Genomic DNA, 15,767 nt, shown 5'->3' on the forward strand with positions numbered 1-15,767 from the left:
GGGCAGTGGTGCTGCGTGCTGGGCGCAGGGGCAGGCTCTGCTCCGAGCTTTCTCCCCTACAACCCAGTGCCTGGCAAATACTGCACACATGAAGTGCACGCATGCATAGAAATAAAGCCCAGTGCTCCCCAGATGCTGGATGTAGCTGCTTTATGATGTGCAAAGTCTGGGTTTACTGGGTTTCTCACCTGTATAAATCTCTGTCCCTATGCCCTTGAATGCCTACAGCTCCTCCGACAGCATGTCTGCGTCAAAGCATCTTGAATGATAGCAGAAATTTTACTTAACCGCTTCATGTGCAAAACACATCACTATCTTTACAGCACCAGCCCTGCCTCTTCATCACACCCAGGCATACCATGAATTCTCTTCTGATTCCTGTTTTGTTTTGGCTGTAGCCATGTTTGCATGATGTCTTGAGACCTTTTTGAGGCACAGGGTGGGAAGGGGGGAAAGGAGGGTCAGCGAGTCCTGCAAGAGGGGAAAAGGACCCTGAGTAGGACATCAACTTCAAGCCCTGGGATTCTCCCAATCGATGTGAATGGTAATTAGGTTACTAGGTCACCGAACACAGTTTTCATTAATGGCTCATGTTTAATTTGAGCTGCTTTTCCCTATAGGTATGGATTAATGCTTAAGTATCTCAAGAGAAGCGTGGCATTAGAAAGAGGCAATATCTTTTATTAGGCCAACCAATATACTTAAAAATGAAGATGTTTTTAGGTGTGCTAACCTCTTCCCATGTCTCATTATTATTCATTGTTTTCAGCAGACATTTTTCAGCTTTTTTTCTTTATTTATTTATTTAAAGCCAGGGCTATTGATCTCCAGATTAGTGGAGTTTTAGTGTGTCCTGCCAATTCCTGACTAAAAGCTTCAATTATTTCCAGTAAAACTGGCAAGCTTTACATCATATCTTTCATAAGAGTATAATTATATCAACATAAAATGAAACTTGATTTTATTATTCCCAATACACTTATACATCTGTAATCTCTCCACCATCTCTGATCTTTCGGACTAATGGTTCAATAATTAAACTGAGGACCATGGATGATAAAGGACATCTTTGTCCCATTGCTTTGCACGGTGGTGATAAAGCAGGTTTTCTAGCATTTTCCAGATAGATAACTGCCAGATTTTTTTTTTAAAATAGGTTCATCTCGAGCCATTTTCAGAAGTGCTCCCCTTAAGTTTCCCTTCAATTTTCTAACCAGAAAATTCTTTCTGCTGATTTGGAAAGCTTTTCCTGCAAGTAGAAGGCTGTACTATTGGCAGTGGGCTCTTTCTTCAGCAGATCCTGCAGTGCAAACAGATGTGCAAACCGATCTGGAGAGAAACACAGCTGGTGCTGAGGCCCCTGCGCCCACACTGTGCGTTTTTCAGATTGGCTCTAGTACGGCTGCATGAGCATGAAGGAGCTGCTTTCTGATACCAGCACTAAATTTATTCTAAGTACGTGTTTGGACAGTTTTGGACAATGTGGTAAAATCTCTCTGATGAGGGTGCAGGGACCTCTAAACGTACCTCGTGCCCTGTTACACCGCTCATCTCCTGAGCCAGCCTCTGCACCGCCGGCTCCACGCGGCGCCTGGCGCATGTGTGACCCCGGCCAGCTCCGAGGTACCATGTGGTCACCTGTCATATTGCAGAGGTGTGACTTCAGGAACCCAGGATTGACAATTACTATCCAATGGCACTAATTCTTTCATTTGGTGTCCAAAGGTTGCGCTGTATCATGCTCATCTGTTACTCAAAACAAACTATTCCCCTAGGTCCACTTTAACCCTCCCACATTCCCATACTACTTATTGAGCTGTTATGAACATCTCTTTGCCACAGGAGTAGAGAATATGCACAGGTGAAATGAGCCGTCCTCTACACTTGATTAAGCACCATAAAACATAACCAGCACCAGCACCTCGTTTTTAAAAAACAGTTTTGCATGAGATTGGTTGGGTGGCCTTAGCAACCCAGAAGAGCAGATTATCGCTGTAGCACCTTTATGGACATCCCAAGTCCAAAAATAATTTAATGTGCAAGTAAAGAAAAGTAAAATATGCTTTACCTTTAAGAAAAATTTGCAAAAAATGCAGTTCTCTGGAAATTGCAATAACTCAGTAAAACAGACTCAGTAGAATAAATTCCTGTAACAATTCAGTTGATGGAAAGGTCCTCCTTCCATTGCAATGGCCTGCCTTTGCTATTTTAGACACTACAAGAAACATCTTGTTCCCCTGATTCTTTTCATATCAAAGCACACAAGAGGACAGCAACACGAGAGAGTGTGTGCCATGCCCAAGGACACAATGTTGATTTAACTGACAAAACCCTGTGCCAAGTAGCCATGCTTCAAGCATCAACTATGCGTTAGATAAGTGGGGCTTTTTTTTACTGCGTGAACAAACAAACGTCTCAGCTGCTTGATGAGCACTTGGCGAGACCACTGATCTAATGACAGAGGATGTATTTTAAACTGCTGGTTATCCATTACAAGAGGCAGCTCTAGACTTTACAAGCCTGCTGTTGTAGCCAGTCTCTGTTCCAGGCAAGTGTTGCATTAATACCAAACGCAGGCTTGGGGTGCAGCTCCGAGAGACAGCTCTGCCAGCGAACCTGGCCTCCGGCCTCGCCAGCTGCTCATCCCCCGTCTCCGCCACAACTCACCGCCACCTCCCCAGGTCTGTGACAAAACCACTTTGGGTCAGGGCTGCAAATCACGCCACTGAGCTGAAATGCCAAAAATGCAGTGTTATTTTAATCCAGATCAGTTTACCGAGCCTCCTGAGAGCACGGCCCCACCAACAGTGGTGTCTGCAAAACCAGGGCACCAGCAAGCCCCGGAGGCTGGCAACTCTACCCCGGCTAGCTACCAACCGTCATCGAAAGGCACATTTCTGAGGCTGGGATAGCAACTCCCTTCCTTCAGAGACGCCAGGCAGCCCTAATGCCAACAGTCCTGGCATATCAGTGGTTCCCTTTGCTTTTGGTGCCGCTTTCAGCTGAAACGAGCACACAGGGCAGGGAGATGCCAAAAAATACTTCAGAGTTCGGGTTGTTTCTGTAAACATCTGAAAACACAAATGCTTTCAGCCATGCTGGGCAAGATACCATTGAGATCACCTCGCTAGTACCAATGTCAGTGGTCAGATTTAATTTATAGTTTTGACCATAGAGTTTGCAATACTGCCTGCTTCTCTATATGCAGACACTGGCTAATTATAGGAGATGGGCAACTTGCACAGATGAAGAGGACTTGCAGAAGCATGCAGCTCAGAAGAGGTCGGATGGGTATACGCCATTCTTCATTCATAAGAAACAAGAAAGCCTTTGCAGAAATTCAGCGAGCCCCAGTACCTTCGTCAGCTGCTGCTCGGAGGGAAAGCCCAAACCAAACACAGTATTGGCTCTGCTGTCCGCCCACTGGCCGAACTTCTGTGATGTTTTAGTGAAGGTCATGTTAGGTGTGATTGTGCTGTTTATGATCACCTGTTTAAAAAGAGATCAAAAAAGAATTAAAAAGTAGAAGCCACATCGGAAATACATATCCTAGCAATGATATCATCCAAAGCAATTAGCAGTCTAAATTGGGAAATTGCTGTATTCAGAAGACTTTTTCCCAAAACAAACCAGTTTCTATCTTGTCTTACTTCCTGCAGGAATTTTGATGTTTTGTCTTCTTTTTCCAAAGCACTGTCACGGTCCTGCAGTTAAACACCGCTGCAGGAACGTCACTGAACTCAAAGCAACAGCAGGGACAGGAGCTAGAAAATTACCCTGGCAGAAATGCAGATGCAAAATCCTCTTTTTTCAGCATTACAAAGGCACACGGCTACTCCCACCGCCCCGCCAGGCACCTGGGATGGCCCGAGGCCTCCAAGCAGGGTGCCCACCAGCAACACCTGCCTTCAGACTGGAAGAGCAAAGAGGTATTTCTGCATTTCTCCATTTGGCCTCTGGCCTCCACAAGTAGGATGCCAGACGCATGTCAGAAATTTAAAAAAAAAAAAGCCAACAAAAAACAAGACACGGAGAAACTGATAGCTTCATAGTGAGTTTAACCTGGGAGGGTGGTGAAGTGCATCAACACAACGCACATGCACTATCAAATGTGCGCCTCAAGACAAATATTCTGCCACTTTACACAAGTTAACTAGTATCTGCTTCACCACCAGCAACCTTGAAAGCAACAGTCGTTCTTGTAATTAAAGAAATAGCCAACATGAGGTAGGCTGTTGGGATGAAGTCTCCAAGGAACTTAGTGGAACAAGCATAAAATGTAATCTTGCAAAAAGGAATGAGATATATGTCAGTTCATTATCAAAAATCTTAACTTTATTTTCAAGATACATCATTATATGAGTCTAGAGACTCCTTCCCCTGGAAATTAATTCATGTACAATGTTCTTTCTGCTAACAGAATAGGAGCTTTCTTTAGTAAAGTGTACCACCATTTCCAATATGCAAATTAAGCAGTAATTAAGCCAAATCTGTGGGACAGTTTAATTAACATGATCAGGAAGTATCCTGGCAACATCATTTACTATGTATTCCAAGCAGTCTTCTTCCTAAGCTATCATTTACATTTAGCAAGAAGTATGAATTAAATTTACCAGAGAAAGATCTTTACCTGCCTCCGTCCCCTCCCTAACTGCTGACCTCTGCGTGATGCTTTTATTTGCTTTCTCAGAAATTGCTCAACGTCAGTGGTTCCCTCTTTTTGCATCATCATTTTCAAGTAAGCATACGATTTTCTGCCATTTCCTACCGCTGAAAGTGTCACCCAAAGGATCAAACCCGATAAGGGCCAAGCGGCTGATGCTCCTGAAATTATTTTTTGCATGGGAAGAATCAGGGAAGAAAGAGGGAGGGGTGACTCTGCAACCAGTGCTGGCCAACACACACCAAACAGACATCAGCTTTCAGGGTCGAAACACCTTTTTGAATGGCTGGTCGACAGGTAGAGGTATAAGCAAAGCTACCCAGACACACTCTCCTCCGGCTAAGCCACACAACAGAAACACAGCCAATACAAAATCTAAGTGCGATTTCAGAGAAAAGAAAATCAAAGATCTTATGTAGGGTTTTGACGATGCAAAGTGAGTATGACGATACAAGGATTGTGTGATACAGAGTCACAAGAACAGGAGGAAAAACTACCACCAACCCAGAAAAATCAGGATGCTTTCCAAAAACTTTAAGCAAAGTGCTATATGTATATTTGTTCTTTAAAAATCTTACATCAGAGAGATGAACTACTTACAAATGTTTAGTTTCTCAAGTTACAGAATTTATTTTAGAAGGTTGGAAGTACCCAGAAATTTCAAGTGATAAAAAGTATTACTTCAGTCCTACTGTGCCTATCAAATTAGACATCTTTGGGGAAAAACTATTAAAATGACCCATTTTATTGAAAGGCAAAAGCCTTACTCACTGGAAGCAGACTCCGAGAAGAATAAAATTCTTCCATACCTCCTACAATAATCATTGAGTAAATACAAATATATAAAAAAACCACAACAAAGATATCTTTTAGACCACAATCCAATATTATCAAAGAAGTGATAAAAGGAATAATGAAGCCTGCAAATTGTAAACCACGAAACATCTTACTGAGCAGTGAAATGAACTACATCAGCTTAGCACCTTAGAGGTTAATTTTTTTCTATAGCCAGTGCAGAATCCAAGAAAAGGTTGTGGTGATCACACACCTTCAAGGAACTGACAGTTCATCTGTTAAATTTATGATAAGCTGCAATTAGTGAAACTGCCTGGAAGCCAGCTCTACCTTTTTTTTTCCTTAAATCCTCATCTGTCAGTCAGGCACTTCAGAAATGCCACATTCCTAAGGAGAAGTGAAAACCTAAGTAAAGGCTTAGGAGATTAAATCAGAGCTCATGGAAACCGTTCAGAGGAGCTGGATGCTGGGGGTACCTCACACTTATCCACCCAATCTTCCTCCCCATCATCACCCCATTGCCCCGTCATGCTCACAGGGAGATGCTGTAAGATTAAACTTCAGGAGCATCAGCCTGTACATTCACTTCCCATGTAAATCTGGTCACCATTTCAGCGCAGGGATACTACACTGGCCACGGAACAATCATGTTGCTTGTGTTTAGGAGAAAGAAAGGGGTTTATGATTTCAAAGAACAATGAAAAGCGAGGCTTGCAAGTGCTCCTGCCAGGTAACCCAGCCTATCCCCCCTCCCACAGCTGGCTCACCCTTGGCTACGTGAGACCATAAGGAAAGTACTCCCCACCACTTGTCCACCTCCTGGGCAGGTCTCCAGCCGGGGCAGAAGGCAAGGGAAGCCTTTGTGGCTACCGCAACAGGAATGTTCAACCAAACCGGGAAAATGTTCTTTTTTCATAAAAGGATGAGCCAGAATTTTCAAGTTTCAAAGGAAGAAGGAGCTGAGAGGAAGGGTGCAGAAGGGAAAGGACATATTTGAAAGCAGCTGTGGGCAGGATGAGCCTGCGGGCTCTTTTCCACCCCTAACTGCTATTCAGTATTATAATTCTATAAGAAAAGGCAACTCTTCAATTCAAATGGGCTCTTATGAAACAGCTTTGCATTTGGTCCTCATTCGTATAATACACACATGGTGCAATTCTGGCTGCATCAGAAAACAGAATAAACTTGTGGACTTTCATCCAGGATAATGGATTCAAAAGACAAACTACTGTCTAATCAAATGCAATCAATCGCTGAAGTGGTTAAAGAGTTCTCCCTAAAGACAAAGGCAAAGAGGAGCATAATATAAAAAGCACCTTACAGAATAATAAACTCATTCATCATACTGACTGAGTCGTCTACATGCAGTTAAAAAAAAAAATCTGCCTTTGCTCTCATCTACATGCAAGCGTATCAGATGGCGAACATTCCTGATGCATCTACATAAGCCAAACAGAATCTCATACTGATTTCACTTTCTTTGGGAGAAAAACAATCCTGACAGATCTAAATTTTGTTTTAAAGATGACACAGAAGAATTTTCACAGTCCAAGGTACCGCTACATCAACCAGAAATGACTTCAGACATTTAGAGACACACCAGGTATATTCATCAGATAAAAGTGAATGCAAATAAGCTGGCATAGAGCAAAACATTCATAGGCTGTAACACACCCATCCTGCTGCCTTCCCACGGAGAGAACTGCCAAATAAATCAATCAGGGAGAGGTCACAAGACGACCTGAGTGTGTAGAAGGAAAAAAAACATTGGCAGTTCATGCTGCTCATAATATATGAGCAGTGCCCATATATACAGCTGCCATTTCTTTCAGGGGATGCTTCGAGTATTTAAAGGGTTCCCCTCCCACACTCCCCGTATCACAACACCGCACTAAAGAGGCAAAGCCGATGTCGCTCCTGAAAATACATTTTCCCAAGTCACCATTTCATTCACCTCAGGTGAACGTGCGTGCCAGCTGGCTGGAGTACAGAGGGAGCGGAGCTGGAGCCGCACACGAGGCTTTGCCGGCTTGGCTCACAGCATACACCCTGGTCACATCGGCTCCGGCTTGCCAGGTTCTCAGAGGGAGAAGCAGAGATGAAAGCAAGCTCAGCTCCAAGGGAAGGAGAGCAGCGATCGCAGTGGGCATTTGGCAGAGCCACCGGCACAGCCCCAGGGAGGGCCGACGTGCCAGCAGGAATCAGTCAGGACGCTTCCTCCGATGAGACACCCACCAAAGGGGGTGATGAGCCAAGGCAGCCAGCCCTGTCAAAAGCTTCTCCACCTGGGAAAAGACTGAAATAACAGCTATGAAATAGCTCATTAATATATTAGCCGACGTATTTTGGAACTGCATAAAATTAAATCAGAAAAGGGCCCCTTATTCTGGGACAAGAGTGTCAGATTAGGAATTATTCTGGAATTTTCCCTTTAAATTCCCATCACCTGTTACTCTGAAGTAACCTCCAGAAAAGCCCCAAGGCTCAAGGCCATACGATCTACTCATTAAGAAGTCACTACATTAAAACCTCCCCATTTCATTTTCACACCTCTGAATATGTACTTTCCCGTTTGCAGACCTTGTGAAATCTAATTTCCCCAACCCATCAGGCTGCTAATCTTCAGTAAAGATGTAACCCAGTCTAACAACAGAATTGAAAAGGGAAAGAAGCTGCTAATCCTCTGGCCACAGCTATCACAGGCTCAGCAGGTTCTTCCAGCTCATCAAGTCAACGTGAATCAGAAGGGCTTGCGACACGGGATGTGGAGATGAGGAGACAGGGATGGATCTGCAGTGAAATTCTCCCTCTATCTCAAATGTTCAGCAACTCACTCGTGGAATTAGCCCACCTATGTTTCTGTGATCTGTACTACCCTTCATGACCTACCATCCTCCCTATCTCTGCTGACAGCTTCTAGGCTTACATGTAACGTCTTTTCACCAATATGTCACTGGTGATAAACTGATCATCCCATTTCTAGTCCTGCAAAGCCAGCACACACATACATATTGTTAATCAAGACAGTGCTATTAAAGGGAAAAAAGAGAGTGCCTTGCTCAGGCCACCTAACAGAGCACGAACAGCACAAAGACACACTCACAGCAGCGTAAGAACTTGGGGATGAAAGAAAGAACAGCCTTTGGCCAAAACAGTGAACCTGTAATGCAGGAGGATTAATTATAGTTGTTTTACAAATCAGGGCCAGCAGATGTGATCAAATCTTTCTCCCCACCCTTCCTGCTAAGTCTTTGTAGAAAGTCCTTGAAAAAAAAAGCCTGGGAAAACTGAAAGTAGCAAGGGCACTTGTTCTAGCTTTGCTTTATCTGCTGCACCTGACACGTACGCGGTGCTTTACCTGGGACAGGCTGCGGGTATGAATGGATTAGATTGGAAGCACTGTAAACATATGTTAAGAAGAGCATTGAGTGTCTCCATTTTGCTGTTCCTCCTCCTCCACTCCATCGTTTGTGCATGGCTGGGGGGGCCCAGAGCACAGGGTAGGCACCAGTTGGCAGGACATCTACTACCAGACTCTTGCTCTGGTTACCCATCATTTTATCCCTACAGTGCCAGTAAGCCTGGCCAGCCACTGCTTTTCAAGAACTACTGGTCTACACAGTTAACCAGGACAGTAGTTATTTCACCCATCGATGGACTCCAAAAGCTTCCATAACTACATCATGTATTTCTGCGGGAGGCAGAAGAGGGAGGGGAACCGCAGTGATTCATCTGCACTCTGCAAAGAGGAAGATGCCAGGTTGCCTTGCAAGCTGCAGAGGAATTGCTTCAGCCCAAAGCATTTACTTCCCAACCTGAGCTCCCTCTGCAGAGAGGAGATTCACCGTTTATGGATAAAGTATCTCACATGCTGCTGCTGCCGCTTGCTTTGTGCGGAAAAGGCCAGTTCTACAGTTGCACATAGCTTTTTTTTCCTTGCATCACCTTGCATCCCCAGGATAATTCAATGAATGATGAGGTTCATTTTTAACCCCAAAAGCCAACAAATCAAACAAAACCCATACAGCTCTTGTCCTCCTTCATGAAGAGAGATGTAAAAATAGCCCACCCTCTCCAATAAAAGGACTAATAACTGTTTTTCCTCTGGTAAAATATTTCTGTTGTAAAGCCCTCACTGAGAACCTGTCTAAATGCAACGAAAGTGGGTTCATGATTATGTGAATTCTATTAAGTAAATCTTCTGCTACACCTACTCCACTACGCTCTTTTTCTTCCCAAGGTAATTAACATCTCGGCAGTGCTGGCTTCCCACCTCCTCCACCCCGTCTAAATCTCTAAAATCTCCTATTTTTGCTTTGACATCTGACTAGAATTTTTTTCCTTTTAGGCACAGCACACACATCCACCCACCCACACGATTCAAAGCACCAGCAGCTGTTTTATGAAGAAAATCTACAGCAAGGATTTTCAAACCCTCTACACTGGAACAAATTGTTACCCAGGAATTTCATGCAACGTTTTACAAAATATATAAACCAAGATGCTTGTGTGTTATTTTCACGTGAGAAATAAGATTTCTAACTTATCAGAAACGGGGAGAAGAATACAGTGGAGACTCTTTATTTTTTCCTAGTGACTAACGTTGGGGTGAGGGAGAAGGTTGCATTACCTACGATTAGATACAATTAAAAAACCCCCATAGTTATATCACATTCACGCTTTGGAGGATTTAATAAAAAGCATATGGTCTTTGTATAGAGTGTAACCATGTCCCTATACGAATCATTTAAGCACTGATCATTTTCTGCATCCTTCAAGCTGTGTGACAACAGCTTCACTTAAGCCTGAAGGTCCCTTTGCAGAGGTCAGAAATGGTGTGGCCACGCGGCATCGTTAAAGACTCCTCTACTCTTTGTAACAACCTACACACCCCAGGGAGCGGTCAGCAATGGGATAGCTTACCACTTCCTCTCTAAAATCCGGGAAAACTATCCCTTGGCATAAGGAATGGCCAAGAAGGGCAGGTACATTATTTTTAGGAGATGACAGGATCTACTTGGCATCTTCTAAAGTGCCTCGAAGTGGTCACTGTTAGATGACAATCAAGGGCAAGCAGGTCTAGCAACACTTAGGAGCGATACACTAACATAACTGAAAATACAAAGTATGTATGAGATAATATAAAATACCAATCCTTCTGCGTCCTCAGAAATGCCTCATCCCTTATTTTGCTGTTAGAAAATGAAGCTAGGTGGAGGTTAGCTGGGGCTCATGTGAGCATCTTGTTCACTCCTCAGGAAGAATCAGCTTTGGACTTCAGCTAGTATTTAATGGCTGACAGTCATTTATACTATTCCTCATTTTCCACCTAACAACCACTGTGCCATTGGATGCAACTTCACAATCCAGAATCAAGAAAGAAGCGATGTTTGGGGTTTTTTTGTAAAACTAGGAAAACATTGCCTTGAATTACGTTTGATGCTCAAATTTTAAGAATACACAATGCAGTGTAGTTTATTTATAAACTCCATCTGGCGTGACTTGATTAGCAAGTCTGATACATTAACTCTCTGAGTTGGGATTTCCAAGTATTAGATACCTCTGGCACCACAGCAGGGGGGGAGAAGGGAACAAATAATTTATATAGCTGTTTCAGCAGACAAGCAATCCTTAGTTTCATAAAGCACAGCTTATAGGAATTATTCTTTATTACTTTCGGTAGCTGAACTTAAAAAAAAGAGGGAGTAAAATTCCCAGATTAGGAAACCAACAGCTAACCAGTGCTGTATTTATTGCAATTCTTGACGGAAGTCCCTAATATCCTGGGAGGAGGCTGTGGAAAGCTTGAGGGGATGCAGCATGTGCTCAGTTCACCTTTGGGCACAAGGTTCCTCAGCCCCCTTATAATTTCTTTTGTAAGAAGGTGGCAGCACAATGCAAAACCCCCAAGCAAGCTGAGCACCACTGCGCTCCCTGGACTCCAGTGAGCTGGTATGGAAGTTTCTACCACCTATAAATTTGCCTATTTCAGTCTCATCCCACAGGTTTGGCTTTGATCAGCTAATGAAACGAAAAAGATGAGGGAAAGCATCTGTAAACTCTACCATGTTGTGTTGATGATGTTACTAAAAACTTTGAATTTTTTCTCAGTTTTCACCTAACTACAGGCATGAATTATTTTCACCAAAAATTTGTTTAAGATTCTTCAAAAGCTTTGCTAAGTTCACGGACCATGACCTAAACCAAGCATCCTTTGCTTGATTCCAGGTTTCTGGAATAACATCACATGGTTTAATTAACCTCTCTGGCATGTTCAGATGCCACATTCATACTCAAGTCTGGTGATCAGAAACAACTCTGTGTGAGGCAGTTACGTGCCGAAACACTTTCTTTTACAGGACTTTTCTGAGAAATTTTATGGAGAGGTTTTAGAAAGGAAAAATCTACCCAGATCAAAGTTTCCCTACTTGCTGGTGAGTGGTGCAGCAAGAAATCCTCTAGCATGGATTTTTATATTTTCCTTTTTTTTTTCTTTTTAAAGAGTAACAAACTGCGTTTCTGAAAAGGTTTCTGCAATCTCCTGGATTCAGTTCTGTGTGGTCTTTCCAGAGCCAGTGACACACGCACACACTGTACATACAAGCAGAATAGAAGCCAGATAGGATCAAACAGTGGCAGATGTGCTTCTATTCTTCTGTCAAGGATACAGCTGTTGCCAGCACTTTGTTATCTTTTCTCCTAAGCTTACTAACCGGCTTCTGAAGGATTTACTTCCAGAAATAATCCAGACAATGAACAGAGGATTTTTCACATTTCAAAGTTAATAACTTGGAAAGAGATTAATATAGGAACATGTAAGTGATACAAGTTCTCCAGCTCTAGACTTCTATTTTTTTTTTTTAATCAAAACACATCCTCAGCAGATGATCATGATTTCTGGTTGATGCAGTCTCAAGGGACCCACCAAATTTCCCGGCATTTACTTTGCTCCATTTCTCAGCTTTTGAGAAGCTCTCTTTCACCTGAAGCCCCAGGTCTTGTTTGTGCAAACATTTTTGATTTTTCCTTCCATTCCCAGCTCATCTCCACCAGTATTAGCAATTCTGAAATTACCATTGCAATTAAGCCCTAACAGTATTTTTTTTTTACTCTCTGAACACTCAAGGACCTGTCCACACAAGTGCACCCAACGTTACTAGCTCTACCTATCTAAACCAGTCTTGGCAACTGTTGAAAATTCTCCTGCAGACACAACTCCAGGCAATGTACTGTCCTCCCAATTATTAAAACCTGCACCTCCCCTCGGCCTGAATTTCTGAATACTTGATATCACCTTAAGCAAATAAAGGATGATGCAAGTCTCATCCTTGGCTGACAGCTCTGCTTCTCCTTTATGCTGTACTTCCTCGCCACCAAATACGAAAGAAAATGTTCTCAAGTTATTTCAACATCTAGGGAGAAACAAAAACTCAAGTAACTTTAGTCAAGCCGAGTACACCACATAGACAACACAAATATTTTAAGATCATCGGGGACTGTTATGTTCCTTAAGTTCATTCACTCGTATTTCAAAGATGTCTTTGAGAAGAATGTGAAGTCCTGGTCTATGTAGCAGAAGGATCCAGTGCTCACCTCAGTGTGCTCACCCCACACAGATACTGATCCTCCTTTTAAAATGCGCATTTCATTTTCTATTTGCATTTGTCCTGCTTCAACTTCCATTAACCCCAACATTCACACTTCTCTTTGCTACTCCACAGGCTGACTGATTTATGTGCCCACAGGACCCCTCTGGAGCGTAACACTTTGGGGACACCCTGCACCCTCGAGGTGCCCGACCCACCACCCCATGCAGACACCCTCCTGAAGCTACACCCACCCCCCGGCTGCAGGGCTGCTGCTGAGCCGGCACCCCCACCCCAGCCCTCCCTGGAGCAGCACCCTCTGCCTAGGAGGCACCAGCATCGCCCGCTGACGGCAAGTTTTCCTTAAATTGGGAGTTCCCCCTCAATCACTCAAGGTGATGCTAAAAAATCTGGAAGTTGCATCACCACAACTCTAACATCTTTAAATGAAATCAGGAAATAGCTATTAAAAATATTCATTATTTACTGCAAGTTGTTTCACTGTCTGAGTGAGAGACCGGTTCCAGCTTAGGTTAGGCTGGTGCGCTATGACTCAGGGCAGGATAGATGTTCTGCTCTTAATCTGCTCATCATACAAAATGAAGGAAAACTTCTCTACACAAGGAGCAGCTGCCTCTCAGAGCAGCCCAATCCAGCTTCATTATTTACAGCAACAATAAGCCCAAAAGGGACTGCAAAAAGCAGCTAGAAGACTCTTCAGGCATCTTTTACAAACTATTTTGTTTAGCACAATTGGTACTAGAACACGTTTCCGGCAGACGAGCATTGCTCTCCAGCACGGGCTGGGAAATGTGAACCGGGAAAAGTCCACACTGCAGCTGCCTTACGAAGCAAACTCATCTGATGAGAGTGATTAAGTGGCATCAAATTATTTTAAAGGCTCTAGTATGGATTCACAGTATACACATGCTGATATTATTATAGTTGCTCTGTCTCAACAGTAAAGTACTTATCTATTATACGATGTCTAGATAAAGATCATAAACCCACAACTAACGTTTTTACTTAATAGTCATCTCGCTAGCATAAAAGCAATGAGATGTTTATTATAACATACACACAAACTATGCACACTGGAAGACAGGATTATGCATTAAAATTACATTTTATAGCAAGTTTTTGTACTTCAAAAGATATTCTTCCTTTTATGGGGGGGTTAATTAGTTCCATTTGTTGGAATTACTCTTTTATGGCTCCAGTACCATCTCCAGTGCTAATAATCATGTTGAAATTAGCTCCAATAGTTCATGAAATACTTAACATACTGTCATAAAGAGAAGATGAAGGTCATCAAATACGCTCAAATTTCTGTATTACAGTAATCAGCCAGACCAGTACTGGAAATCTTTTCTTTTGGCATATGAAGGTGTCTCTTGTGGACAGGTATGGACAAGAATGCAGGAATACTGGATCAGTCAACTCAGACCTCCAGAGGTCAAAACCTGGTCACCTTCCCGCCAGCTTACCCTAATGCAGTGTCACCCTTAAGCTGGGAAATGCCTTTTGGGCTCTTCAAACAGTAACAAGCGTCACACACTGCCTTTTTGGTGAAAGGTCCTTTTCGTGTTGGTTCTCAGTGTCAGACGTGTAAGTAATATTGAGCTCATGCTCCGCCCACACCCCTGTTTTATGGTTGGCACTCTTTCTGGGACGACCTGAGATTTCCCAACCAGCCTGGAAGAAACAGCATGAAGGGCAAAAAAGAGCACGGCAGAAAAAGTCTTGAAAAGAAAGAAATATCCATCTCAGTTACCCAGCGGTGAAAAAAGCTTTCAGAAGCTGGAATAAAAAATATTTTCTGCTAATTTAATCAGATTTTACCAGCAAGGACTCTCTGGAAATCATAGTCCTCCCAGTCCTGCAGTCAGCAAAATAGTCTTCAGGGCGAGGAGCGGGGCCTCTCGGCATTTCAGCAGGCACAGGGCAGCCGGCTCGGACCCCGGCAGCACCGCACCGCGCTCCTCCAGGATGCACACAGCACTCCTGACAAGCGATGGCCATAAATAAAACTAGGGCAGGCAAAACTGGAAATAAAAGAATGTCCACCCCTTTGGCGACACACACATATACGCTCACCCACACCTTTCAAAACCATAGCATTTAATTCAGGATTTCTCTATACACGTTAAAAGAAAAGGCAACACACCACTTTGTGCGGTCACTTTTCATGTACTTTTACATCCCTTTATCTTTGGCTACCCAAGGCTGCAAAACATCCTCTGATCATTTCACTACAAAATTATTAAACCTGAAAATTTAGGTAGTTAAAAAACTTAGGTATTTAAAAAATATAAAACACGGTACATCACCGCACCTAATTCATCGAGCACGGGGTCAGGCGAACACACGCTGTTACTCTGAATGCCAAGAGGGAAGGTGATGGTGTGATCGTTTCTGCTACACGTTATCACAAATCAGATCCATGAGGTCTCAGAGGCACAGTTAAATGCTGCCACACCAACGCAGGCCCTGGGCGAGGTACGCATTGCCAGAAGCCTTTTTTAATTCAGTGCCAAAAATTTTGTAGTATCTAAATTACTTGGTAGGTTTTTCCTGAGAAAGAGTTGCTATTGCTTTAATGGCTGAATTTACGTCAATGAAAGAAAAAAAAAGAATATGAAGAACTAGCCGGATGAAGGAATTTCATCCGTGCTACCATACCCTGCAATTTTTTTCCTGTGAAAGGAAAGCTTCTTAAATCT

At 43.1% G+C, this 15,767-nt stretch overlaps 1 protein-coding gene across 1 annotated transcript in view; it reads right to left on the reverse strand.

Annotated features, from left to right (window-relative positions):
• The window catches only part of HOMER2 (homer scaffold protein 2), a 62,182-nt gene that overhangs the window by 17,508 nt on the left and 28,907 nt on the right, over positions 1-15,767 (reverse strand). The window contains exon 3 of the mRNA XM_059823770.1: positions 3,358-3,489. Within this exon, the coding sequence (XP_059679753.1) occupies positions 3,358-3,489 (132 nt within the window). The remainder of the gene's footprint in view (positions 1-3,357; positions 3,490-15,767) is intronic.

This window comes from Gavia stellata, chromosome 13, assembly GCF_030936135.1.
Source record: "Gavia stellata isolate bGavSte3 chromosome 13, bGavSte3.hap2, whole genome shotgun sequence".
In the NCBI taxonomy this organism is placed as follows: Eukaryota; Metazoa; Chordata; class Aves; order Gaviiformes; family Gaviidae; genus Gavia; species Gavia stellata.